Source organism: Vigna angularis, chromosome 5 (genome assembly GCF_016808095.1).
Source record: "Vigna angularis cultivar LongXiaoDou No.4 chromosome 5, ASM1680809v1, whole genome shotgun sequence".
In the NCBI taxonomy this organism is placed as follows: Eukaryota; Viridiplantae; Streptophyta; class Magnoliopsida; order Fabales; family Fabaceae; genus Vigna; species Vigna angularis.
In genome coordinates, this window is record NC_068974.1 from 34,397,821 (window position 1) to 34,425,728 (window position 27,908).

The window sequence follows — 27,908 nt, forward strand, 5'->3', positions numbered from 1 at the left end:
ATAATAAAAAAGTAATGGTAATTGTTGATAGAAAATGATGAAGTAAGTGAATGTTCTTTGGCCTTTTATTTCATTTGTATAACTTTCAAATTATACTATATTGTTATAAATATTATTATTATTGTTATCGATGTAGATATTGATTCTATGATAATTAATTAGTAATGCATATGTACACTTTTTTTGTTGCTGGAATTATGCATTTAGGTATGAATTTGTTTGTGTTAAATTATAAAATTAATATAATAATTGATTAGTTATGTGTAGTAAAATAATATTATTATATAATTAAAATTTATAATTGGAATTTTGAATTATATTTTAAAATGAAATATATATACAAGGATAATTGGTAAAATAGAATGTAAGTATATTGAAAAATATGATCAATATGCGAATAATTTATATGAATATGAAATTACAATATGCCTTTTTGCTTCTGCAACAAATAGTCATATTATAGCAACATTCTTACTGAATCATGTTCAGTGGTAACTGATACTTTTATTCTAACAAATTTTTGAAAAGAAAAATAATATTCAAATAATAATACTAATACAAATAATACCCATAATACTAATAATAACACAACTAATAATAAAAATAATAACACAAATAATAATAATTCAAATGATAATAATAATAATAATGCAAATAATATTTTTGCTTCCTCTTGTACAATATTGTTGAAAGAAATTTTGTTTCTTTTTATGTCTGCTTAATTTTTAAAATAGCATAATCTTTTTAGTTATGTCTTTATATTCATTCTTATTATGTATAAAACTAATTTCGAGAGAAAAAAACTAAAAAATATATAAAAAAAATAGCTTGTTTAAATTTTACATACCAATACACCGTAATGGCACTCCCAAGCATACAACATATAGATAAAATATCATTTAGTGCAAATCTCAAAGAAAAATAAACTTAAATAGTTTTATTATTACATCGCAATATGCATTGTTTCCTTAGATATATGCTATCAATTATATTACTTAAATGCTATATTTAGTTAATGTTAATTTATAGATTATTTTATTAATATTGATTTTGAATCCATTCATTTTAGACCTCATCCATTGTTTTGTTAAAAGAATAAGTGTGCGGTTTTCATTATGCAACCAAGATTTTAATTTTTAACTAAGAGAGAACGTAATTCTAAAAGAAGGAACAAGACTCTCAAACCAAATCACAAAGTGATAAAGCTCATGAATGCAACAAAATAACAAGTTAAGCACAAGAAAAAATAAATATGTCTGTTTCAGGTATGAGCGTGGGTACTTGCCAAAGGCTATGCTTAAGTAAATTGTCCAGAGTGAGAGTTCAGAATAATGGTATTAAATACACAATAAATACAATCACCTACCTCTTACATTTGACATGTATTTATAGTTTTTTACATGGGTTTGAGAGTAGTGAAACTTTAATCTTGGCCCAATCTCAGTCCAATACTTCTACTTACCATTTACCTTAATCCTTGTAGAAAAACCTGTTTATCAAAGTCGGATATCTCTCTTTCTGGTCGTTTGGTCTTTCCTTTGCCACATCCCTTCACTAAGTTGCTTCTTGTTCTTTTGGACCGTCTAGTTTGCTTGGTGTAGAATGTCATGTATGGTTGTCCGAACCATGGTCGTTCAAACTACGATCATCCGGACCACGGTTGTCCAGACCATACGGTACAATGTCAAATTGAGCCCACTAAGATACCAACTTAAATAAAATCATCAACAAAATTTAGTTGTAAATACCTTAATTAGTATAAGTGTATCAATACCAGAAGCTAGTAATCCAACTGCAATAAGAGAATGAGACTAGTGAAAACCACTGCATGTAATGGATTAAAAAATAAATTAGATAAGTTACATATAGTAAATAATAAATATTGGTTTTCTTTTAAGATTTTGTATAATAATTTTTTGTACTCAATAGCTTACAAAGTTCACAAAAAATATTATGATTTTTTTTCTATTTTTTATTAAATAGTTAGTATGTAACAATAAATTTAACATAAATTACTTAGACTTCTCAATATTAAATTATATTCATGCATTAAAAAATATTTCAACTTTATTTATAAGTCAAAATCAATTCACCAACTACTCAAATTCTATTCTTAGAACTTTTCAGTATGTGATACTCATCAAATTTCAATTCATTGACTTCAAAATTAGTATAATCATGCATTAATTTAAAGAGTTTAAAATTATTAATGAACTAAAATTTTATTCTTAAACAAATATATATATATATATATATATATATATATATATATATATATATATATATATATATATAAAGATTGATAGAATAAAATTGGATGAGTTGAAGTTATCTCATAATACAAATAAATTACCAAGTGATATAATTTTTTTTTCTTTTAAAGAGCAAACCAATTTTTTTCACTAAAATTATTATCTGCAGAGTTGGTTAAATATTCCATATAAAATATATGTTTTTACAGAAAAAACGTGCCATTGAATATGTCCACATTCAAACCATGACTACGAAGTACATTTCAATAGAAACAATAATAAATTATAAGCCTTCAACTTCCATGTTTATTAAAATTATATAATATAAGTTATATAGTTATGCTAGATTTCCTTTTTACTTTGGTAATCCTAAGTATAAAAGTTCTAAACATTCAATTCAATCTTTAATTGTACTAATCAATAGATTATATTTAGGCTCGTTTTATTTTGCGTGGAAGGACATTAGAAAATTATGCTAAAAGAAAATGAAAATAGTACGAACATGCAAAGGAAGGAACTTTTAAAAAATGTCCACAAAAGTAAAATTCAGAAAATAGAAAAAAAATGAGGAAAAGGGATTATTTTTAAGACACTTTATATTGTTTTTTTTATAGTGAGACATAAGTAATCCATGTTTGTATTATTATGAAGATTTTCTCTATGTTTGTTTGGATCGGTTACTAATAATGATACATGAATCTCAACTTACATAAGTTATTATATTATTTTTAACTTAAAGTTTTAAAAAATAAATTTATAAATTGTTTTTTTTTATATTAATCAACCTTCTTAATTATCTGTACCGAAAATAAAACTTAAAGTGCACTTAAATTCTTATCTATGCTAACTTTTACTGAAATTATTTTTGAATCGATTTAAAGTCTTTTCCTTTTTGGGAATGATATATAAGGTTTTTGTATGATATATAACTATTTTTTGTTTTAAATATTCAATTTTTTTTTTTAATTTGAACGTTTAATATATTAAACATATTAAAGCTTTTAAATATATATTTTTGTTTATTTTTCTTTTAAGTTTTGAATGTTTTAGATTTTTATTTTATCATCTCTAACAATATGTTTTTGTTTGTATAATCTCAATAACCTTAATACAATCATGGTTCAAAAATTGAAGTCGTGTGACAAGTGAACACTACAAAAATTAATTGAGGAAGATAACACAAAAAAATAGTTACATTAAAACATTTATTTATTAGATACCCACGTTTAAAAAACTACCAAGTACTCTTAAAAAAAAGTATAGCTAATTTCTAAATCAAAAAGTTTCCAACATTATCCATGGATTCTTCGGCCGTGGCTTTGTTCAATAAATTTTAGCGATTAAAGCATTCACCTTTTCCTACTCCTAACTCAACTTCAACCATTTGAAAAAGATTAGTATTGAAAACAAGTTATTATTAATAAAATAAAAAAGTAAACTTGGACTATTTGTGGTCTTAATTAACGTTATTATGCTAATACGATGAGAGAAAATATAATCATTTTGAGAGAGTTACTCCCTCCACCACCCCCAACCACTTCCTACACCTTTTCAAAAAAATTTTAATTACAACTGTACTTTTTACTTTAACCTTTTTACCTTTTTTACTTTTTTAAGAAAATCCCAAATCTCTACCTCTCATTTCCACTCTCACGGCAGTCTCCCCCAACTCTGATTTTCACTCTTAGAGCAGCCTCACCCCCAACTCTCATTTTTCACTCTTTCTCTCCGATTGTTTCCAACCAATTCTTCATAGCTCTCATTCCTTTCTATTGCTGGTTTTATACCTGTTAGACCTTTGGCAATTTCAAAGTGGAGGCAGGGTGCCCAAAACTTATCTCTTGGGCTAAGAGATGCATGCAAAAGCAAAGTGTATTTGAAACTCTTGTACATGAAAAGGAGGTCTATGAGGTTGTTTTGGATTATAAGACAAAATTTATATTGAATTAAGGTAACTCTAAATGTTTCTTGAAAATGTAAGAATTTGTCTGTATGAGATAGACTTAGTTTTTGTTGTTGCAACAAATTCTGCTATTTACTTTTGTTTTAGTTAGGCAATCCTAATAAAATTTCAGTAGTTTATGCCTCAATTTTTATCTCTTAAAGTTCTAGTATTTTAGTTTTCTTAATCAGAATATATGACATATAAAATTTGAACAAATGTATCAAAGGTAGGAAATTAACATTAGTTATACATATTTTTCGTTGAGTTTATACCATGTATTTTCAAATAATACTATGGGCAGCATAGAATATGAGTATCTTGATGTTATGGGAAACAGATGTGGCACATTCGTTTGGTCTTGAACGGATGTCAATATCTGTATATGGATGTTGACATCCGATTAATAGTTTAATAATTCACTTAAGGATAAAAAGGAAAGAGAGAAGTGCAAGAAGCATAGTGTGGTGGTGGAGGAAGTAACTCTCAAATTTTGGCATGTGTTGGGGCCAATTGGGTTTGGCAGGATAGATAAATGTACGTTAAGGATTTCTTCTCTTTTCACCCCATATTTTCTTTTTCCACTACCATAACATAAAATATGATTGACGTGGTTTTGTTATGTCTTTACGAAGTCACTTTGAAACTATATTCCAAATTAGCGTAATTTGAAATATAATTCTGAATTATGAAATTTACAATATAATTCCAACCCCAATGCCATCAATCAAAGCCAACTCGACAACCACGTTCCTACAGCTAAATTCATTGCTCAAGTCTCAAGTCTCAAGTCTCAAGTCTCAATTAAACTGCCTTTATTAACATGACAAACGTAACCATAACGTTTACGTGTAGCTTAGTATTGAAGCTGATCATTGGAAAATCAAATAGACTAATGATAGTATGAGATATTTTTATATTAATTTGATACAGAGTACAAGGTTATAAAAATATAAACTTTTATATTTTTTTTTTGAAAAAAAGAGAGTAAAAAAGTAAGAAAGGATTTATGTTAAATGAATATAAAAAATTTAAGTTAAAGAATAATTTTTTAATTAAATAAAATAAGACAAAAATTAAGATGATGCATGGCATTATGCTTGCTTTCTTTCATACCTAGCTTAATATGGGTCGAGGTTATAAGGTTATTGAGTCCTGAATGTTTTTTATTGTCACTTATCTTTCACTCTATTCGGTCAAATTGAGAAATTATTTGTAGAAGGTAATTTCATGCCAAAGTTAGCATAGATTTACAAAGTCTAATTAATCAGGGTCTTTTTGTATATCCTACGCAAGGCTCTTTATCTTTAGCAAAAATGAACGTGCTACTCCACCGTCGTAACTATGTTAGCGTTGCGTTTACGTGGCCAATAAATAACTTGTGAACTTTAAAAATCAGCATTCAATAGTCAACGTCTTATACTACTAAGCAACCACAAGCTTTTGAAGAGTTTAGAATAAAGATCATGGCAAAGCTTAAGGCCTAATTCTTGGCTAATTTGCAACCCAATTCCCCTCTCTTTATATTCTCTTCAGTGCAAGCTCTCTTCAACATCCTCTGATCAGTCATTGAAGAAGTACTTCAAAACCATCACATAAGAGGAAAGAATAAAAACAAAACTCTGCCTAGATCACGAAGATGGGTGGAAGAAAGTGGAACATCTTGGTGGCCATCTTCATCTTACTTATTGCCATGGAAGCTGCCATTGCTCAAGGTGAAGGCAAAGGCAATGACAATGGCAAAGGCAATGACAATGACAATGGTAATGGTAATGGAAATGGAAACGGAAACGGAAACGGTAATGGAAGTGATAAGAAAGAGAAGGAGAAGGAAAAGAAGGAGAAAAAGCCAAAAGAGAAAAAGCCAAAGAAGCAACGTGATGAAGCCTCGGATTATGACAAGCTGTCAGCACTACCATCAGGTCAAGAACGAGGGTTCTGCAGAACAAACACCACCTGTGAGTTCAAGACCATTGTGTGTCCAACCGAGTGCGCAAAGAGGAAGCCCAAGAAGAACAAGAATTCGAAGGCATGTTTCATTGACTGTAGCAGCAGCAAATGTGAAGCCACCTGCAAGGGTAAGTTCCAAGGAACCTTAACTTTTGTTTAAAAGGTGTATATCTACAACTTTGTAAGGTCAAAGGGTAAACAGTTCTTGTACTCAATGATCATCATACAAACCGGATAATTAATTATAAAGTGTTGAAGAATTGAAAGTGGAACTTACGTTGAATTTGTTTGTTTGACAGTAAGGAAAGCTAACTGTGATGGGTATGGATCTCTGTGTTATGATCCTCGCTTTGTGGGTGGTGATGGTGTGATGTTCTACTTCCACGGTGCCAAAGGAGGAAACTTCGCCATTGTTTCTGATGAAGAGTTCCAAATCAATGCTCACTTTATTGGTACTCGACCAGAAGGAAGGACTCGTGACTACACATGGGTGCAAGCACTTGCTGTGATGTTTGACTCACACAGTCTTGTTATTGCAGCCAATAGAGTGTCTCATTGGAATGACAACGTTGATTCTCTCACAGTGAAGTGGGATGGTGAACTAATCAGTGTTCCAACTGATGGAGATGCTGAATGGAGGGCCAATGGAGATGAAAGAGAAGTGGTCGTGGAGAGAACCGATGAGACCAACACTGTGAGAGTGATGGTTTCGGGTTTGGTTGAGATGGACATAAGTGTGAAGCCTATTGGAGAGCAAGAAAACAAGGTTCACAATTACCAACTGCCATCAGATGATGCTTTTGCTCATTTGGAGACACAATTCAGATTTAAGAAAAGTACAGATCATTTTGAAGGAGTTTTGGGTCAGACTTACAGACCAGGGTATGTTAGCCCTGTCAAGAGAGGGGTTCCTATGCCAATGATGGGTGGGGAGAACAAGTACGAGACTCTCTCTCTCTTTTCCACATCGTGCCAACGATGCATGTTCCAGAGGCCATCCAGCATAGCAAGCACTGAAGGACTTGTTGCTCAGTACTGATATCATGCATCATGAAAAGTAATACATTCTTCGTGATCACACTGTTGACATCTTGCATTTTGGTTTCTTTTTAATGTATTAAGACAAATAAGGGCCTAAAATGTTGCCCATGATCATCATTTTGTAAAATGTAATAGTGATTAACGTGTACTGAAGATATGAAGAATCATTTTTTTTAACTTCTAATCCATGACCTACTTATTATCCCACAATAAAGTGGAGTTTTTTAATTTGTTCAACCAGAAAGGCCATTTATCATACGAATCAATCGGAAGCAGAGAAGGTGTAGGTTCATTAACAGCTTTAGAAAGGTTTAATACAAAGAGTCGTTGGTCATAATACCTTCCTCTGCAAAAAAGTTGTTCTCTGGCATTACAATCTAATCAGGTTAAGATGATTTTTAATCCCAACATTTCCTAGCAGTGCTGAAGAAATCAAATTAATTGCAGTAGTGGACATACGTATCACATCATCTAGATGTTTGTAGACGTAAGTTTCAGAAGAACTTTTTCTTTTCTCAAAATTGAAGTAGATTCAGAATCATCTCAATAAACATATTCTTTTCGATCCTCTACAGGATTGTAGGAGGTAAATGCGTTGACGTGTATGGAATCTACCACCTGTTAGTCATAGGCTTGGGAAAACTCTTGTTCTTGCAACACCATACCTGTGCTTAGGTGAGTGATGATTTCACATTCCACAAATATAACAGAAACCCCTTCTTCTTGAAGGAGGGGTTAGCAAGACAATAGAGATTGTCATTTTTATTGATTTCTCTTATTGTGATAAGGTCTTGTTTCTTTTGTGGGTTAAGTTGTTCTGCATAAGATTTTTTCAAGAACATAAAGCTTCCTTGCAGCTTGACACTTCCTTCATTTGGTGTCTTCAATAACGATGCATGTGATCAGGTTTGATAGAGAAATTTTCTTGTGCCTGTGTTTCAATTGCTGCTTGTAGCCTAGGTTGTCCATGATTTTGGAAACTATTTGATCAACATCTCCAACATGAACTCATCCAAGAAGAAAACATTACATTTTCCTTCCACAACGTTACAGAAAGATCCCAGGCTTATTTGAGAACATAAATGATCAATTTCTCACTCATAACAAGGCATGACAAGTACCCCAACCATGAAATTCTCTCTGTTGACTCACCTATGTGTAGAGGTGAGCAAATAGAACTGAACTGCACTCTACTACTAAAATCTGTACTGAACTAAAAACTAATTTGTTTAAACTGAACTGTAAAACAGTTGAGACAAACTGAACTATTTTTTGTTTTATCAAACTGGACTGAACTGAACTATACTAAATTGTACTAAACTACAATATAAACTAAATTGAACTAGTAAGTATACTAATTTTAAACTGAATTGTACTAATTTTAAACTGAACTGTACTAGCTTTTAAACTGAATAATATAACAATACATGTTCTTTTTAATTGAAATTTATTTTAATATTTATTTTATTTTATTCATAAGTGTCTTACAAATTAACTTTTTAATTATTTGATATTATTATTTTCTATATTATTTATATTTTTTTTATTATTATATGTGTATGGGAATTATTTTATTATTTATTTATTTATTTTATTTTATTTTTTATTTTTGTATTTATATTTATTTTGTCATGAATATTATTTTACTTTCATATTTATTTTTTTAATTTTTTATTTATATTTTTTTTGTTTTATATGTGTATATAATTTATTTTATCTTTTTATCTACTTATTTTATTTTAAAATAATTTTTTATTTATATTTATTTTGTTGCCTCATAAAATTGTTTTATTAATCAATTATTTATTATTTATATTTTATTATGTAAAAATTAAACTAATATTTATTAATTATTATAATATAATAAAAGATGATACTATAAAAGTTACTCTTAATAAACCTTTGTTAATTTTTTTGTCATTTGATATTTCTATAATATTAATTATTTTTGCTATATTACTATTTTTTTATGATATTTCATTATATAGTCATTTAATAAAATTTAACATTAAAAATATATTTTAGTTTTAGTCTGTAAAATACTATCATTTAAAAATAATAATATTGATATTTATTTTAAAGTAAGTTGATTTTTAAAATAAATAATTATTTTAGTGTGTGCACTTACACACATTTTAATATCATTAAAAGTTTTTTTAACATATTTTTACATATTTAATAATATGTTAAAGAATATAATATATTTAAAGTATTATTTTTTTATATAGTTTTTTTTAGGATTAAATATTTTTACATATTTAATAATATGTTAAAGAATATAATATATTTAAAGTATTATTTTTTTATATAGTCTTTTTTTTAGGATTAAATATGTTTTTCGTTCCTTAAGTACCACTGATTTTTGGTTTTAATCCCTACTCAAAACATTGATGGCATTTAGTCCTCGTAGTATTAAAACATGTAAAAATAATCCTTAAAAATGGACGACGTCAATTTTTAATTGATCTGGAAAATTGATGGCATTTAGTCCTCGTAGTATTAAAACATGTAAAAATAATCCTTAAAAATGGACGACGTCAATTTTTAATTGATCTGGAAAACGACAATGCTACGTCTTCTGCCAGCTTCTGTCGCGTTGCTTATATCGTAAAAACCCTTGTGGCCATCTTCTTCCGAGATAAATGCCTAACCCAATCTTTGCCTCTGTTCACCTCAAGCCACTACCAAAGGGGTTAACCCTCTAAGCAATAGATATAGAACGAAAACCATAAACACACTCCAACGTTTTCAATCCTAGTGAACAATGAGATAGAAGAATTAACCAATAAAGGGCATGATAAAAAAAAAACAAAGAATACGCTTTCGTCTTCGACACTAGCAGTGAGTGTTGCTGGGGACGTTTGGCGTTTGAGAAAAAAACCCTCGCATTGAGAGGGAGGAGAGCAGCGCTCGTGACGCCGGTGAGGGAGCGATTCCGGCGAGAACAGCGGCAGCCAGCTTTGTCGACGGTGGCTGGTTTCATTCGTGGTGGTGGAGACTCGTCACAAAGAAGCAACGATTCTCCTCTCTCACGCGCAGACGGGTCCTGTTGATGATGGGTTTCGCCGGCGATGCCTTGGATCGGGTGGCGACGACTCCGGCAGCAAGCCGCATCACCGGTGCGACCTTGACTCATGGTCCCAGAGGCGGCGACTAGGTGCGGCGTGAATGGCTTGGATGCGCTGTAGAGGGTGAATGTGTCTTCCTCTCGCGCGAAGGAGAAGGGGCAAAGTGGTGGTGGTCCGCCGTGAAGGGCGGTGCCTTTTTCGGCGCAAGTACCGTAACACCGTGGACAGCGGCGTGGTGGCTGTTTGAGTGGTGGCTGAGGCGGCAACGTCCATGCGGTGGCGACTCGTATCTTCGTCAGCACCTCCAATCGGGTTCGAACGACGTCATGTGTTGGTGACTTGATCTGGCAAACAGAGAACAGTGAAGCTGGCAGAGGACGTGACATTGCCGTTTGCCAGATCAACCAAAAGTTGACGTCGTCCATTTTTAAAGACTACTTTTACATGTTTTAATACTACGAGGACTAAATGCCATCAATGTTTTGAGTAGAGACTAAAACAAAAAATTAGTGATACATGAAAAGCATATTTAACCTTTTTTTTTTAATGATTTCTATTACTTAATCATTTAATAAAATAAAATTTAAAAAAATATATTTTACTTTTATTACTTAAAATAATATTATTTAAAAAGTAATATGTGTTTATTGATAAAAAAAATTTAAAAATTTGTGATAAAAAAGTTTTATCTTAAAAATTTCATTATTAATTTTTTATGTGAACGGTTTCTTTTATTAATATTTTATTATTAAATAACGTTTTTGGCAAGACGAAACAGTTGGATGAGAACTGGAGAAAAGAAAAAAGAGTAAATACAGTTCTCACAGTTAACTGAACCAAAACTGTTATAAGTTCAGTTTTTAAAAAGCAAACCATAAAATAGTATACTGAACTTTTAGTAAAAGTGAATCAGTTTTTTTTTAAGTATAATATAGTATAGTTAACTATAGTACAGTACAAATAAATTATTTTTGTCTAACCCTACCTATGTGCGTGAGTACATAATGAGAGATATTTCAACTCAACTAAAAAGACTTAAGATTGATATGCCTGAATCTTTTTTTACATTTTGAAAACCCTTTTCAAATATTTCCTGCAGTACAACTGATTAATGACCATATGTATTTAGAAAGGATAATAATGAAGTAGCATAACTCTACTACTAATGAGACTAACATATAGTTGTCAACGGCTCAAACCAATTGGAAGGAAAATGGTAAATACCACCTTAAGTTAATATTTAGTATAGAAGCAATGTGTTTCTTTTATGTAAAAAGATGGGAGACATATAGTGAAAAATAACCAACCTTTAAAAAATTGTTTGAGAAAAGAAAAGTAATTGAATCTTGTTTGTTTGTTAAGAAATCTTTTATCTTTGCCGACTCCACCAACATCTGATATAGTATATACAAACGAGTAAGTACGCATAAATTGACTTGCATAGTTGCATATAAAGTAGTCCAAGGTGGTGCTGTTCCAGATCCAATGCCATCGATCAAAGCTTCTTCTCAACTCACCCACGTTCCCAGAGCTAAATTGATTGCTAATGCTCTCTCTCAACGTTGAAATTCACAAAAATAGCTTTCTTTCGTTACATTACATGACATACATAAATGTGATGTAACCATAACATTAATTCGTAGCTTAGGATTGAAGTTAATCATTTGAAAATGTGCAATAAATAAGCCTATAATCTTCAATTGCAAGTCTTTTCTTTTGAACAATTCAGCTCTTATGTAGATCCTAGAGCTCCCTTTTAATGTTAGTCAAAACAAGGTGCTAGGACATTCATAGGAGGAAGGAATTGAATCTATTTAAACATAAAGTCAGTGTTGTTTTTACTTGGTCAATAGCTCTCCTCGGGACTTTAATAATTCAGAATTGAGTATTTTACACATCAGTGCATCACACGACTAAGCAACCACAAACTTTCAGCAAAACTTAAGCCGAACATCTAGGCCAATTTGCATGTCATATCCTCTACAAATATTCTGTTTCGCTCACTGTTCTCCCAACCATCCTGGCCGAGGATTGCAAATCATGAAGATGGGTGGAAGAAAGTGGAGCATCTTGGTGGCCATCTTCATCTTGCTTATGGCCATGGAAGCTGCCATTGTTCAAGGTCAAGGCAATGGCAATGACAATGGTAATGGTAATGGAAACGGTAAAGGAAGTGATAAGAAAGAGAAGGATAAGGAAAAGAAGGAGAAAAAGCAAAAAGAGAAAAAGCCAAAGAAGGAACGTGATGAAGCCTCGGATTATGACAAGCTGTCAGCACTGCCATCAGGTCAAGAACGAGGGTTCTGCAGAACAAACACCACCTGTGAGTTTAAGACTATAGTGTGTCCAACCGAGTGCGCAAAGAGGAAGCCCAAGAAGAACAAGAAGTCGAAGGCATGCTTCATTGACTGTAGCAGCAGCAAATGTGAAGCCACCTGCAAGGGTAAGTTCCAAGGAACCTCAACTTTTGTTTAAAAGGTGTATATCTACAACTTTGTAATATATAGAAGAGTGAACAGTTCTTGTACTCAATCATCATCATACAAACTGGATAATTAATTATAAAGTGTCGAAGAATTGAAAGTGGAACTTATGTTGAATTTGTTTGTTTGACAGTGAGGAAAGCTAACTGTGATGGGTATGGATCTCTGTGTTATGATCCTCGCTTTGTGGGTGGTGATGGTGTGATGTTCTACTTCCACGGTGCCAAAGGAGGAAACTTTGCCATTGTTTCTGATGATGAGTTCCAAATCAATGCTCACTTCATTGGTACTCGACCACAAGGAAGGACTCGTGACTACACATGGGTGCAAGCACTTGCTGTCATGTTTGATTCACACACTCTTTTGATTGCAGCCAATAGAGTATCTCATTGGGATGACACCGTTGATTCTCTCACAATAAAGTGGGATGGAGAACTAGTCAATGTTCCCATCGATGGAGAAGCTGAATGGAGGGCCAATGGTAATGAAAGAGAAGTGGTTGTGGAGAGAACCGATGAGACCAACACTGTGAGAGTGATGGTTTCGGGTTTGGTTGAGATGGACATAAGTGTGAAGCCTATTGGAGAGAAAGAAAACAAGGTTCACAATTACCAGTTGCCACAAGATGATTCTTTTGCCCATTTGGAGACACAGTTCAGGTTTAAGAAAAGTACAGATCATTTTGAAGGAGTTTTGGGACAGACTTACAGGCCAGGGTATGTTAGCCCTGTCAAGAGAGGGGTTCCTATGCCAATGATGGGTGGGGAGAACAAGTACGAGACTCCCTCTCTCTTTTCAACATCATGCAAACGATGCATGTTCCAGAGGCCATCTGAAATAGCAAACACAAAAGGATTAGTTGCTAAGTATTGATATCATGCTTCATGAAACAGTATAAGATTTTCTTAGTAACCAAATATTTAACATCTTGCATTTGGTTTCTTTCTATTGTATTCAAAAAATAAGGGCCTGAACTGTTGCCCATGATATCATTAAATTATACTGATTAATGAGTATTACAGATATGAAGAAGTGACTATTCCCTGATGAAGTTTTTTGCCAGTGTAGAATTTTAAAAAAACTGTGGCAACAAACTATTTCAAATTCACATTTTGTGTTTCTTCCCCTTGATTTAAATTTGTCTTTAAGTGAATCTAACGTGGAGGGTATATTTTTCAATGGTGATCAATAAGTAGTGAAATGTCTTAAATGAATTAGACAATTTTTGTTCACTTTTTTTTGGATTAGATGGATGAATTAACTATATTTGTATTTGCAAATGAAGTGTTATTGGTAAATGTAACTACTTTTTTATCAATGATTTTATATATAACCTTGATTTGAGGAGTTAGAGTTATAAGCAAGCTCCCATGTCGTAATAAAATGTTTCGGCAAACTATTTTGCAGGTTTTATTTAACATAGATACAGGTGGATCATGTTCTTAACTTTCAATATATTATTTAGACTACCTTGTACCAAGTGTAGGTTTAATTCTTAGTTAACACGGTCCTAGAAAGCCTTAAGTCTCCACCTTTAAGGTTGAGCTAGAATCTAGATTAAGACACACAATAAAGTTGATAAGGCAAACCTTTCAGGTTGTTCTAGATGTGAAAGTGTTAAGCTGTTTTGCTTTAACATCGTAATTCTTATGTTACTATCATGCAATAGTTGGATGCATGTATCTATGCAAATGTTACTTGAGAGGTGCACGGTGACTCTGTATACAGGTTGAGTACTCAAATCAAATAAAACTGATTTGGCCTAAACATTTGTCTTTGGGCCATTCTGCTTATTCTGATATTTATAGCAGATCTACAATTGAATTGAAGCCTCATTAAAATAAGAAATGTGTGGTAAAAGGCTTTTTGATTTGCTTTAATGGGTTATTAGTTGCAAAATAAAGCATAAAATAACTCAAAAGTAGGGATGACAAAACGGGCTAATTTGATCCATTTAACTAATTAGAAATGGGTTGGAATTTACAATCTGGCTTGGTGAGCTCAATCAATTTTCAATCATGTTAAAAAGTGGATTTTAAGTCTAACTCAAACCCTCGAAACCAACCTGTAAGGTGAGGTTTGCACACATTTATATCTCTAGTCGATGTAGAACTTCCAACATTTAATATTGAACTACATCAAGCACATGGCTAACTGGAAACTTGGGTATATGTTTAAGGTTTGTACCGAAGGGAAACCATTGATGTCTTTCTGCAAAGTGAAACCTTTTTGTATTGCCACACAACCTATTATTTGGCTTAAATTAGCCTAATTCTTTTTCCCGCCTCCTTTCATGACCCAAAACGTTTATAACTAGTGAGTGTTCAAACTCAAAAACATTGAAACATGACCTGATATACACCTAAATACATCTAACAAATTGGAGATTTTAATTATTGAATTTGGGACAGTTTTTCATGATTTATTTTTCTTTGGATTACATTAGAAACATGGAAAATATTGTAGCAACCTCCGTTAAGTTTACATAAATAATATATTGAAACAAGCATAGCATATCTCATAATAAAATCAGAGGGATACAACAATCTCAGATCCCAAATCCACTCTGATAAATTCACCACCAATAGTACTCAACACTCACTCCTTTCACGCACGAAATCATAGCACTCTTGAATATAACTGAATGGTATATAATGGATTATAGTCTATTCTGGTTTACGATGAGAAAACAGTCACGAGAACTACTCCAAGAACAAGGGACAGCCACTTTCCATACACATTGATTTTCACTGTGCCAGAGTTATCCTTTGAGGAATTAATCTGTGATGATTCTGAGGAGTCTGGGGACAGCGAATTCTCCTTATCTGCTTTAGGAGCCTTTGCAGATGGTTCTGGTGCCAAAGAGGGTGACTTTGCAGGTGCCTTGGCCACTGTAAAGAAGTCCATAGGAAGAAGCACCTTTCCCACCTTATAAATAGCAAGATGCTTATCTGTGTATACAATGCCAGTGATGGTGGTGTTGACCTCTCCTGTTGAAATGTTCACACTTCCTCCGTAACTTATCACATTCAGTTCCACCTTTCCAGGTTTAGCTCCTGCAAGTGTTCTCACAGGGTTGGTAAGAGTATCAAAGTTGGAGCTAGACACATACTCTGAAAGAACATGGAACTGTAAGAGCTCGAGCTTTTGGCCATCAGACAGAGAGTTGAGGAAGCCTGCTTTGAGTTCAGAGAAGGAACTGTCATCAGGTGCAAGAATGGTGATGCCACCTGATTTAGTAGTGAGGAGTTGTGCATTGAGTTGGTTGATCAATTGAGTGGTTTTCATGAGACGGATAAGGATGTTGAATGACTTAGCCTGCCTCAGGATTCCAACAATGTCAACAGCTGCTGCAGTATCAGGGGTTGCATCACTTGGTGACTCTGGCAACGAGGGAACCAATGGTTTAGGGGCTGCAGCTGGTGGTGTAGGGGTAGGTTGGGGTGGTTTTAGAGGGGAAGCAGCCGGTGATAACTGAGCTGAAGTGTTGGTGAAATACAAAAATGAAACTAGCAGTGCTAGTGAGAAGGAGAAGAGAAATTGCTTTTGCATGGTCATTTTAGTTTTGGTGTATGAAGGCTCTGGTGCTTTTGGAAAACAACAGATGCAGGATTTGTATCACCAACGAGCTCTTGATGCATTGATGATACGGAAGAGATGGCTTTTATAGAGCATATATGGCAATGTGAGACAATGATAGTTAGGTGAAAGGCTTTGTTTTAAAACCTTATATTGTGATTTCTGAACATACACACAGTTGCTAGCTGGTAAGGATATTGAGGCGTTGCATCAATGATGATAAATGGATGAAATCATGGAGCAGTGTTGTTTTTATGATCGAAGGCCACACCAATCTCCAATCACAATCAATTGATTTTGTGAATTGTTGTGTCTTTTGCCGAAACCATTGTAATCAAGCACTACCTTTTTTCAGCAGTGAAGATAGGTGAAGGAAAGAATTGTTGATCTATCATCATGAGCAGGCAAAACAATTTCCATAACCAATTCCCATTGATTATACGAACCATACACATGGGTCTGATATGTTAGGGAAATTACATTCTTTTTTCTTCAGTCAAATGGATATTACACTCCTAAAACCAAACATTTATACATAATGACGTAGTATTTTGGTTGCAATTCGTTTTGGGCAAGGATGATGAACATGGGAAGGCTTATCAATATCATAGACATGAAATTATTTTAATTCACAAAACAATGTGTAGTTTTTGAGAAGCCTTTCTTTCTGTATGTGTTGAAAGGGTTTTCCCCAACAAAGTGGTGTACGGAGAGCACACATGTGAGCTCTGCTAGGGTTCCATCACCCCCAATAACGATCCTTGGCACAGACTCTCTCTGTTTCATGTGACTTCCCCTTAAGTCAGTTACTCAAGCCTTTCATCAAATACAATTATGTCTCCATAAAGATTACGAGAAAAGAATACAGAAAAGGGCTTCTCAATTGCAAGAACAATTTTCATGGAAGTTTAATCTTAGCCAAAGGAACCCAGAACCTCCAACCAGCTCTCCATCGTTTGTGCCGATGGGGCAAGGATTTCAGCCCGAACAGGCTGCTTTTGACACATGCTCAAACTTGGGTTCGATTCTTCAACCTTCCACAAGTGTATTGGAGGCCATAAATTTTGTTCGGGATTGCAGCTGGGGTGGGTGCACCCATCACGCTTGATGCCTCTACCAAAAACAGATTTATTGGTTATTCTGCTAGGATCCTCATTTATATTGATCTAGCAAGCAATCTTCAAGGTGAGATTATGGTCTAACGCGATGACTTTTGATTGACATGGCAGATGAGTATGAGATCTCAGATCATGCCAACCAAGGACAGCTTGCGGATCGAGATCCAGATTTCACCGTGGTCATCTCCAAATTTGGAAGGTAAAAACTTAAGAAAGCTGCACATTAAAATTCTGGTAGATGCACTAACAAAAAAAATCCTCCCAGGAAGTTTCAAAAAATACTTCCTCATGAAGTCAATTTTCTGGAGTATTAGAGGAATAGGAAATCCTGCCTCTAGGACAGCCCTTAGTTTTGTGAATCACAAACTAGATTTCGTAATAATTGCTGAACCTTGGGTTGAACCATTAAAGACTCATGTAGCCTTTTGGAATAGTATATCTTTGAAACTCTTTGTTGTTAACAATAGGAGGACTGCCCCTCCAAAAACCTTTGGTGCCTTTGTGCAGTCACATCTCGCCTTCTACCCTATCTGTCCCACATCAAGACGTAACCTTCTCCTTAAATTTGAATGATCAAAACATTTTTTTAACTGTCTATACCTGTACATGTCACATTCATAGGCACAACCTTTGGGAGGAACTTAAGCTTTAATAGAATCATGCTGGCCCTTGGAGTTTAATAGGTGATTTTAACTGTGTCTTGGGTGCTCATGAAAAGAAAGGAAGTTGTCTCCCTTAGCGGTAATCTTGTGATGATTCCATTTCTTGGACTAACGGTTGTAACTAGGTCCACATCCCTTCTAAAGGGTCTCAATTTACTTGGATGAATGAAAGGAGAGGAAAACATAGAACTCACTGGAGACTTGACCAGATAATCTAAAATGGTGATGGTCTTCACTTTTGTGACTATGTTTATTGCAATACGCTTTGTAGAAGTCAATTTGATCACCATCCTTCCCAACCCTTGCTTTTTACATTGACAAATGTAATTCTATTGCGAAAGTGCAATCTTCCTTTTCATCAGCTTTCCCTCTTTTAATTGAAGAAAGGGTTTTTGGAAGGGAGTCTAGTAATGTTCTAGTTTTGTTGCAGAGGTTTACTACTAACGAAGAACATGGTGAGTGCTGATATCCTCAATATTCATGATAAAGTTTCCCGAAGCAATTGTTGACATGCCAGTAATTTGGTTTCTAACTTAGTGACGTGCATAGACAAATAAAGGCCAAACATTCGTAAATGGAACTTGATTATATGTACTGCATATATGATTTATTTTGCTTTAGGGAAACTTTCCATTGCAAGTGAATTTATTTATCCAGCTTATCTTATCAGAAAATAGCCGTACTGTTAATTAAGAAAACAATTTCTTGTATGGCTTTTCAGAAACCTTCCTTCCAACTTTCAAGTAGAACATAGCATTGTCACACATCATGCATAAGCGAGACTTTCCTTCTATAATAAATAAATATACACTGCTTTCCCGGTTTACTACCAGAATAGCATTTTACATTGGCTTATCAGGGATCATCTTCAATAAAGAGTACAAGACATTTGGAGTGCAGAGTTCTTTTCAGCTGAGTCCAAGTTAGGAAGTAGGAAGGTTTTAAGCGAAAATGTCTATGCACAAGAAGCTTCAACAGCTAAACTCTTTGCTACTCCTTTACACGGATCTCCAAATGTATTAAGTGATAATCCAATGCTACAACTATTTGATCCAATGCAGGCCTGTTAATTAATATTCGTAAGAGTCAGTATAATCCAAATGAACAAAAGTCAAATTAACTACACAAAAAGCTTATATGAAATTTTAAAGAGGACACAGGACAACACCTTCTGAACAATGGATAGAGCCTTATTACTTCTGCACCGTCCATGTTTGAAATTTCCACAAGTCCCATAAGGCGTTCCAAAACTTGCAAATTCAATGGAAGAGATCAACTGATTAGGATAAGGGCACTCCAGTGACAGTACAGGCCCTACTTTTGTTTCTGAATTCCACAAGTCTACAGGTGGAGGGTGAGATTCAGATACATGTGAACACACGCTTCCTATCTGTTTTGTAGCAAAAGAGATTTGCGTAGGGTCACCTCCACTTTCCTCAAACAATACAAGTGTGTTGGTATCTGGATGTAACCATGATCGTGGTACATGGTATCTGCAGGATTAGTTGCTCAATTAGTATTTAACAGGATTGCCTTCAGTTCCTTCAAAGAATTCAGGATGAATTTCAAGTTTCAACTTCTCTAATACAAAATATCTAACTACTTACAACGTCTGTGATGGTTTCCCACAGTTCTTGAGACATTTGGATGAACTATAGGCCCCTCTATAATTGCAAGAGTCAGCACAACCGCCATTTGGGGAGACAAATGTAGGCCAGTATCGCCCAATGCTCTGTCCGTTCACCCAAGCTTCACCTTTTCCCATCCCCGTGAAGTCAATAGCAACCGGATCACTTCCCGAGGGAGCAACAAAGTTTGTCTAATACAACATGTATTACCATTAGTTACCATTGGTTATGCAAACCGGATCATTTGTCTTATATCATTCCCTTAATTTTCTTTAAAGTATGTGACTGTGAAGATATCAGATGCAAACATGGTTATGCAGCTTATGCAGTTATAGCAGTTAGAGAATAATTTAGGAAAACTCGAAAATTTCAATAGATGCTATATTCATATAAGGATTACCTTGTACCAAGTCAAGGGTTGATTTATAGGTAAATCAGATTGTGAATTCCACTGTCCAGAACTTCCACTTGATGGACCTAAATCTTCATATTTAAGGCCAACCTGAATTTACAAAAATACAGATGGTGTATTCTGTCAATGCATGACCTCAGTAAAAAGAGGAAAACAGAAGTCCAATTTACTATTTCAGGTATATCTGTTCAGTTAATTGAGTAAACAAAACTCAAAATGGGAAAGAAAAGAACTAAGCTGAGACTAACCTGATATGTCCACTGTTGGGAGGAGAGATCAATAGTGCTTCCATTCTTCAAACCTTTCAATATCACGGGACCAGTGATCCCCGCACCCCATGTGTCAAAAAAGGCTCCGTAGTTCTGAAGCACGTAAGGTTTGCATTAGTTGATGGAGTAAGAGAACACGTTTGATGATGAAGTGAAAGGATATGAGGAGGGATTAACAACCCAAAACATATATAAACCAAAATTGCCTCAGCCTTACATTCTTGTATACAAACATAAGAAGTAAAGACAAACCTGAAGTCCCACTGTTAAACTCAGAAGATCAATTATGTTCTTCCCAGCCACTAGTTGGATGGGGATGTCTACTGCGACCTTAGCTTTGTTACTGTTGCCAGTTCCACTCCCTGAAAAAGTTGTCCATAATGTCACAGATAAGTATTATTGGATAAATCACAGAATAATTTGCGATGTCGTGAAATAAAGGATTAATCACACAATATTCCGTTGAAATAAAGAAAAAAGTTGAACATTTTAGGAAGAAACAATGACGAACAATTGATGTCTACTCTGTTAACTTTGTATGTATTTCACTACATCCTAAAAGAGAATAAATTTTGGGATGATGTTACTTATCCATCAATTTATACAATGAAGAAGTCTACAAATTGCAGATAGACAAGGGACAATAAACCAAACATTGTCATTAGATGTCGTTGTTTTTAATTTTATTTTACCTGCAAGCTTCCCATTTATGAAAGCATGTAGGGCGTGACCAAGGGACTCAATGTGAAGGACAGTTTGAGAACCAGCATCATCTTCCATATCAATTCTGCAGAAAAATATTGAAGTGTTATGCGGCATAGTGAAATTCCGAAGAAAAACTCCTCAGCCTTGAAGGCATACTGTATACCTTAACGAGTACCACAAATAATCACTTTTATCAGCGGTTGTATTTATTTGCTCCAGTAATCCAAATTTGGAGAATGAATCATCCTTTGAAATACCGACGGGTTCACTAATCCAACTCCATCCTGAGCCAGAACCAACCTCTTCTTTTAAGGATTCAGTTCTGAAGCTTGAAATCATTGATGCAGAATTAATCTGCCATACCGTAATATAATTGTAGGTTATACTATTTCTTGGACTAGAAACTATCTAAAGTGTAGATAGATTGAGCATTCATTTTGAAAGTAACTTGATTCAATTTAACCATTGATTATTATTGGGAAGTTGACGAGGCAAACCTTTGCAGTATTGAGCACTACATTCTTGCAGTCTGGTAAGATGCTCACAGACCATGCAGGCAAGTGATATGAATTTCCGTTAAAGGATACTGTTGCATCAGATGTGGCAATGTTGGCAAGGAAGGCTGCACATGCAGATCCCGTCTTGTAAACTGCAGCCTGGATTTTGAATAGTAACTGTTAAAGAAGGTAACTGAACAATTCATCTCATCTCACTCAACAGCGTAAGCCTTTGGAATAATTGGATTTAACTTATAAGGAGTTTGTTGCCTCTAAGACACCAACCATTCATGTTCCTTTCCCAACATTTGTCCTTATGGGATGGTTCACAAACAGCAGATATTATGTACAGAAAAGAGACTAGACCTTTATAAAGCATATAAAACAACTATACCCATACAATAAAACATTAACACCATCAGACAATTTTCTACAATCAATAGAAGGTACCAGTCACGAAGTTTGAAAGGCGGCAGTAACCAGAGAAATCTATGACAAAGTGACAAAGATCCAGTGGATCTCCACACTATTCAAGGCATGTCTCTGGACAGAAAATTAAAATTTGAAAATATGAAACATTTAAGGCTTCAAAAGATAATCCAGAGATCCTGTCCACTTATCACCTCTATATTTGGTCCAGGAGTTGTAATTGTTGGATCAGTCGCTATCAGTGCTTCTTCACAAAGCTTTATGGCCTTATGCACATCTTTAAGGTGCCCCCACTTTGGCTGCCTAACAATTCCTGCATCATATAGTTCAGACATTTTAAAAACATATTTTCATTGTAAAACTGTTCGCTCATCTTCATGACTTCATATAGAATCAAACTTGACCAGTTTATATAATTCTATAGAATCGACAATTAATATGAGATACAAAGGTTTAAAGAACCCATACCATACTCATCAATTGGAGCATCATAATCATAACTAGTAGAAATGAAAGGTCCACCGGTAGTTCGGCCAAAATTAGTCCCTCCATGGTACTTTTTCCAAGCAAGGAACAGAAAAAGTAGAAAACATCAGCTCTTTTCCTATCTTGAATAGCTTAAATCATTAAACAACATGCAATATTGTATCACCATGTAGTAATTCTGAAAAGTTCCACCTCGCTGGTAAAAGCGTGCCACAGCAAAAGCAAGATCTTCCACTGGTCTGTAAGGCACAGCACCACCAAACGAAAGAAACCTACAGTTTCACAGAATTCAAAAGGTTACAACAAAAAAGAAAAGTAGAGTTGATTGAGAAAGTGCTACACAATCAATCAGATCATATTTTGAGTATGACATTCAAATAACTAAATGATTTATATAGCAAGGACACTAACCATCCACTCCAGTTCTCAGTCCACATTTTTGGTTTCGAGTTAGAGTTTGGTTTGAATTGATCGCAGTAAAATCCATTGCATGTGTTAATCTGAGTACAGTTAAGATTACAAATTATGGAGTAAACGAATCAAGTAGGATAAGTGTAGACAACAACATAGTAAGATTGCTCTATTCAGGAATCAGGAAAATAGACAATGCAGTAAAATATGAATTATATAACAGTTTACGTTGATGGCTAAAAGGAGAAAACTTACAATTGGGTCAGGAGCATCTGCCTGTTGGCACATTACCCAAGGAACCCCTGTATCAAGAGATGTTGCCATTGATGCTGCCCATTTGATGTAGGATTTAGCAGCAGAACCATAGGCCGCATCAATGTTTCCATATTCATTTTCGACCTGGCATTACATACTAAGTATTACATAACTTTTTCATATTAAAAAGTATGCAGTAGGCCATTCAGAATTCGAGAATGTCTGTCTATACTACTCTTCCACCAGTGGATGCCGTGATTTCTTCTAAAAGAAAATAGACATGTATTTAATGAAGTTTAAGAAAAACCTGAGACAAAATAATTGGTCCTCCCTGTGATGCATAGAGGTTCTCTTGCTTCATCATATCCACGATCTTAGCAGTGAACCGCTGCATTTCTGCCTGAACACAATTCAATTTCGCGTGATAGAAGGAAGCAGATGCAGCAAGATGAGATATGGAGAAAAAAAGGGAATAATTACCTCGAATGGTTTGTTATCAGTTCGGAACTGAATTCCCGGAATAAAATGTAGCCAAAGAGGGAAACCACTGGTCAAGAAAGTTAAAGACCATGATCAGATATGAACTTCCTTGTGAAAAAATACATATAAAGATCATATTTTACCCGTAGTTCCATTCAGCACATGCGTATGGACCAATCCGGAGATGCACATATAGGCCTGCTGCTGCTACTGTCTTCACAAATTTAACCAAATCTGCCCTACCTTCAAAATTATACTGCCAAGCCAAAGCACACTCCATCATTAATTTCTTAACAAGACCCCAACTCTAAGAGTTGTTTGTTCCAATCTATGACTTTTAATTGAAACTCAAAAGTACTCTACCCAAATTGAGTTTATACTTTTATGAAACGGTATAAAAATACGTTCAACAACGATACTTTATTTTCCTAAGCTGCAGAGTTTTACTTTTGGTTCTGGTTTGAACCCTCCATACACTTTTTACTAGTTTGGAAAATGACAAAACACACCCCAAAACTCAATAGAATGCAAGAGACAGTAAAGGACTGAAACAACAAAAAAATGGTAATAGTGGCATTAACAGAACTAGAAAAAACAGAACCTGGCCCTGAACTGGTTCATGTAAGTTCCAGAAAACATAAGTCTCAATGACATCAAGTCCTCCATCTTTGGATTTCTGAATGAGGTCTGGCCAAATCTGCAACAACAAACACCATCCCTTTTGAGTCCAGACTTCAGGAACACAGTAAAAAGAAAGAAAGAAGGTGAACGTGTAACATTACACAGAAACATAAAGAGGGTAATGAGCAGAACCTCTGGAGTGCTACGAGGGTAATGAATAGAACCAGAGACCAAGACTCGGCGCTTGCCATCAATGACCAATGTTCTGTGGTCATACGTGACATTTGCGCAAAACGCAGCAGGAGAATAAACGCAGAAGAACCAAAGCAAAACAAACAGAATACGTGTCGCTCTCATTGCCTTTTGGGGAAAGAACAAACAAAACCAACAAGGAAATGATTCCCTCTTTGTTTTCACTTCTTATAGATTTGAAGACACTGGTTTTCTTAAGAAACTTATCTTAAAGCAAATACCAAACCTGGCTTAAGGATGTAGTTTAAAGGAAAATGGAAAAACTTCAATGGGGTTGGTTTTCTAAGACAAGCAAATCAATCTTTCACTCTTGCAGCACTTAATGTATCAGTTTCTTGTTTCTTTTTTCCACATGCATGCGTGTGAGTGCAAGACGTTGTTGCTTGGCCGCTTCGTGAAGAGATAAGAGTGAAAGTAAGAGGAAGTTGTGACTTTTTGAAATTGATAAACTTGAAGAGTGGGAAGAGAATCAAGTTAAATGGGAAAGAAAAAGTGAAGAGCAACTTCGTTAATGGGTTCTATTTATTGCAGGCGTTGAAGGGCACGACACGCATGCAAATAGTATTATAGTATTTAAAAGGTTGTCAATGTCGTCATCATCTTCCTCAGCTCACTCTGCCGCAGCTTTTGGTTTTAGCATGCCTTCATTTCTGTTTGGATTTGGATTGTGTTAACTTCATCATCAGCCATAGCTGAAGCAAGTTATTTTCATAACAACTGATTTTAAATTAGTTAATCAACTAAGACAATCAATCAGAGATTATCATGACAGTAAAAGCAAATAACTTAGATTATCACATAATTGTGGTTTCAAATGAATCTGTTGGAAAATATGAAATTATTTTATACTGCTATGTGTGGCTTAATTTTTCATTAAGACGTGGTTAAAATTAATTTCACTAATAGAATTTTGCTAAAATGTATGTTTATTTATTATGAAAATGGTACGAGTTGCACGTGTTTTATCATCTTGCGTCAGCCACTGAAATGATGACGTCATGTGAATTTTAGCGTCTCCCGTGCACGTTTTTAACTAGGTTCTGAGAATAAGAATTTAGATTTTATTTAACTGTTACATCGAAAATATGATTTTGTTGTCAATTTTTTTTTCGAAAATTAATTGATAAAGGAGAAATAGAAACACAAATTTCAAAATAGAAAATATCCCAAAAACCCATTCAAAATTTTAAAAGTTCAAACTAAACTTTAGCATTTAAGAAAATAATAATTATTTTAAATTAATGTGTAACAAAAAATAACGTTGAAAACTCAAAATAAACCAATTAAATATGAAAGGGAATGTCGCGCTGGAGTAATAGACAGACAGGAACACGCGGTCACATCATAGTCATCATTCACATGCCAATATAATAATACTTATTATTATATATTTTTTCTAAAATTATTTTTTATACATCATTAATTTATGAATGTATAAATTGTAAGGATATAAATAGATTTGTCTGTCTTTGTATGTAAGTTTTAAATCCGTCTTCGTTTTCATCAAGCAATTTATGTATTGACTAGATATGGATTCGGGTATGAGTTATACTCATCTTTATTGATTTAATTATTTTCTTGATCCTTCCATTTTAGTTGACAAATTTAAAGTTGGATACTCATTTTAAAAAATATTTTAATTGTTATGACTTTTGAACAAAAAAATCTCAATTAGATACTTTTAAAAATATTATTAACTATATGTTAATTTATGTTTTTTTATTTTTAAATTTTTTATTTTCTTTATGAGTGTCATATGAAAGAATAATGTTACATATTAATCTCAATGTTGTTATTATCTTTATTTCAATCTAGTTCCTATCTTTGATTTAATTTAGTTTTATTTTTTTAAAATATAATGATATTGTCACTTTTTAATTTGAGACTAAATTTATTATTTGTATAAATATTATAATGATATTTTGTACTAAAAATGACTTTTTATCATATTACATTATTATATATTATTAATCCATATTTTTTATAAAATTAAAACTAATTAAGTATAAATATTTAATAAATAAATAAATAAATATTTAAAATTAATATATTATTAATCCATTTTTTAATAAGAATAAATTAATTAATATCATTTATATAAATAATTATTTTTAATCCTATTTTAATGGAGGAAACTTAACTAATGCTATCAACCACTAACACAGAATACACTTCAAATGTCAATTGTTTCTCACAAATCTTATAGATTAAAAATCAATTAAAAACTACAACATTCATAAGAGTAACATCTATCTTTTGTGATAATAGTATTGCAATTAATCTAATAAAGAATCCCATTTTACATTTTAGAGCCAAGAATATTGAAATTAAAAATCATTTTTATAACAAATTATGTTTAGAAGAATTTATACCAACCTATTATCAACTTGTTGACATCTTTACAAAATCTCTTATAGAAGAGAAATTTAATCATTTAAAAACCTTAATGAACTTGACTTTTGTAAACGAACAATTAATTCACAATATGTAAAGCATTAGACGCTCCGTGCACATTAAAAATACATAAACTTGATTGATTGACACATTAGTAATTTTACACGAGTTCTTAAAATATATATTTAATTATTTATATAATATATATGATAGAAAGTTTTTTTTTAATTACTATAAATATAATATTTTAAGATATTAGTTTTGAATATATTTGTAAAAATTATAATTTAGTGTGTTCTGGTAAAATTATTTTGTAAAATATTTTGGTTCCTGATTTTAAAAATTCTTTTAATTTTTTTTTTCTGAAATCTTTTGACATTTTCAAAAGTTTTTGCTTTTAAATAAAATTCAGAAATTATATTGTTATAATTATCAAATATTTTATTATTATTTCTGAACATGAATATTTTCACATAATTAGTTGAATTATCCAACACGAGTCAACCATACCCAAATATTTAACCACATATCTAACATTCTTCTACAATATTTTATCATGAATCTAAATCGTCGTACATACTTCTCGAATGAAAGAAAAGGGTGTCATAACACTTATTTCCTTAATCTTGAAGCTCAATTAAGAAAAGAGTTATTCTTAGAAAATCTCTTACCCTAACGATTATAGTTCTTCAACCTAATTTTCCACACCAACACCATTAACATCATCCAACTCATCTTTGATTCCAAACATGCCTTCAATACAACCTTGTCATTGATAATATAATCATTTAATGGCTAAGTTTAAATTATTATTACTCTAATTTCTTTATGTGTGTATAATTGTTATTAATGTATACGAAAAAATATATTTTATTATCATTTAAATAAAGTAAATAAAGAGATATTTGAAATATCATTAAATTTAAATATTTATTTTTTTTATAATTTTTTAAAAGATATCTTTAATCTTGTCA

The 27,908-nt window shown here is 33.2% G+C and overlaps 5 protein-coding genes across 9 annotated transcripts; 3 read left to right on the top strand and 2 right to left on the bottom strand.

Moving 5' to 3' along the window:
• Positions 1-5,741: 5,741 nt before the first annotated feature.
• On the top strand, positions 5,742-7,362 carry LOC108340050 (uncharacterized). The gene is made up of 2 exons (XM_017577277.2): positions 5,742-6,272; positions 6,444-7,362. The coding sequence occupies exons 1-2, from the start codon at positions 5,834-5,836 to the stop codon at positions 7,181-7,183; spliced, it is 1,179 nt and encodes a 392-aa protein (XP_017432766.1). The 5' UTR covers positions 5,742-5,833; the 3' UTR covers positions 7,184-7,362.
• Positions 7,363-12,254: 4,892 nt separating this feature from the next.
• On the top strand, positions 12,255-13,787 carry LOC108340036 (uncharacterized). Its single transcript, XM_017577264.2, has 2 exons — positions 12,255-12,696; positions 12,870-13,787. The coding sequence occupies exons 1-2, from the start codon at positions 12,294-12,296 to the stop codon at positions 13,607-13,609; spliced, it is 1,143 nt and encodes a 380-aa protein (XP_017432753.1). The 5' UTR covers positions 12,255-12,293; the 3' UTR covers positions 13,610-13,787.
• A 1,409-nt stretch (positions 13,788-15,196) lies between these two features.
• Positions 15,197-16,388, bottom strand: LOC108339840 (fasciclin-like arabinogalactan protein 12). The gene has a single exon (XM_017577057.2). The coding sequence runs from the start codon at positions 16,292-16,294 to the stop codon at positions 15,413-15,415; it is 882 nt and encodes a 293-aa protein (XP_017432546.1). The 5' UTR covers positions 16,295-16,388; the 3' UTR covers positions 15,197-15,412.
• Positions 16,389-16,408: 20 nt separating this feature from the next.
• Positions 16,409-25,299, top strand: LOC128196762 (uncharacterized). Of its 5 annotated transcripts, none has more exons than XM_052878319.1 (3): positions 16,409-17,449; positions 17,545-17,632; positions 25,072-25,299. In XM_052878319.1, the coding sequence occupies exons 1-3, from the start codon at positions 17,321-17,323 to the stop codon at positions 25,212-25,214; spliced, it is 360 nt and encodes a 119-aa protein (XP_052734279.1). In that variant the 5' UTR covers positions 16,409-17,320; the 3' UTR covers positions 25,215-25,299. The 5 variants fall into 5 exon arrangements, 4 of the variants coding, with proteins under 4 accessions (XP_052734279.1, XP_052734278.1, XP_052734280.1 ...); XR_008249126.1 differs by lacking the exon at positions 25,072-25,299 and adding an exon at positions 18,526-19,226 and having other exon boundaries at positions 16,415-17,449; XM_052878320.1 differs by lacking the exon at positions 25,072-25,299 and adding an exon at positions 18,526-19,226 and having other exon boundaries at positions 16,418-17,400.
• On the bottom strand, positions 18,865-25,035 carry LOC108340548 (beta-galactosidase 8). The gene is made up of 19 exons (XM_017578007.2): positions 24,481-25,035; positions 24,269-24,364; positions 23,811-23,923; positions 23,668-23,734; positions 23,495-23,587; positions 23,188-23,331; positions 22,933-23,021; positions 22,688-22,793; positions 22,504-22,591; positions 22,230-22,348; positions 21,607-21,765; positions 21,273-21,463; positions 21,097-21,191; positions 20,657-20,766; positions 20,384-20,497; positions 20,124-20,225; positions 19,703-19,914; positions 19,264-19,588; positions 18,865-19,158 (listed from the first exon to the last, which is right to left on the bottom strand). The coding sequence occupies exons 1-19, from the start codon at positions 24,643-24,645 to the stop codon at positions 19,051-19,053; spliced, it is 2,496 nt and encodes an 831-aa protein (XP_017433496.1). The 5' UTR covers positions 24,646-25,035; the 3' UTR covers positions 18,865-19,050.
• Positions 25,300-27,908: the final 2,609 nt, after the last annotated feature.

Coding starts and splice junctions, on each gene's coding strand:
- LOC128196762 (XM_052878318.1), top strand. CDS start 17,321: ATGCTCAAACTTGGGTTCGATTCTTCAACCTTCCACAAGTGTATTGGA. Junction 17,450..17,544: donor TACCAAAAACAGATTTATTG/GTTATTCTGCTA, acceptor TTGACATGGCAG/ATGAGTATGAGATCTCAGAT.
- LOC108340050 (XM_017577277.2), top strand. CDS start 5,834: ATGGGTGGAAGAAAGTGGAACATCTTGGTGGCCATCTTCATCTTACTT. Junction 6,273..6,443: donor ATGTGAAGCCACCTGCAAGG/GTAAGTTCCAAG, acceptor TTTGTTTGACAG/TAAGGAAAGCTAACTGTGAT.
- LOC108339840 (XM_017577057.2), bottom strand. CDS start 16,294: ATGACCATGCAAAAGCAATTTCTCTTCTCCTTCTCACTAGCACTGCTA.
- LOC108340036 (XM_017577264.2), top strand. CDS start 12,294: ATGAAGATGGGTGGAAGAAAGTGGAGCATCTTGGTGGCCATCTTCATC. Junction 12,697..12,869: donor ATGTGAAGCCACCTGCAAGG/GTAAGTTCCAAG, acceptor TTTGTTTGACAG/TGAGGAAAGCTAACTGTGAT.
- LOC108340548 (XM_017578007.2), bottom strand. CDS start 24,645: ATGAGAGCGACACGTATTCTGTTTGTTTTGCTTTGGTTCTTCTGCGTT. Junction 23,022..23,187: donor CAGATGCTCCTGACCCAATT/GTAAGTTTTCTC, acceptor AACTGTACTCAG/ATTAACACATGCAATGGATT. Junction 19,915..20,123: donor AACCCTTGACTTGGTACAAG/GTAATCCTTATA, acceptor ATGTTGTATTAG/ACAAACTTTGTTGCTCCCTC.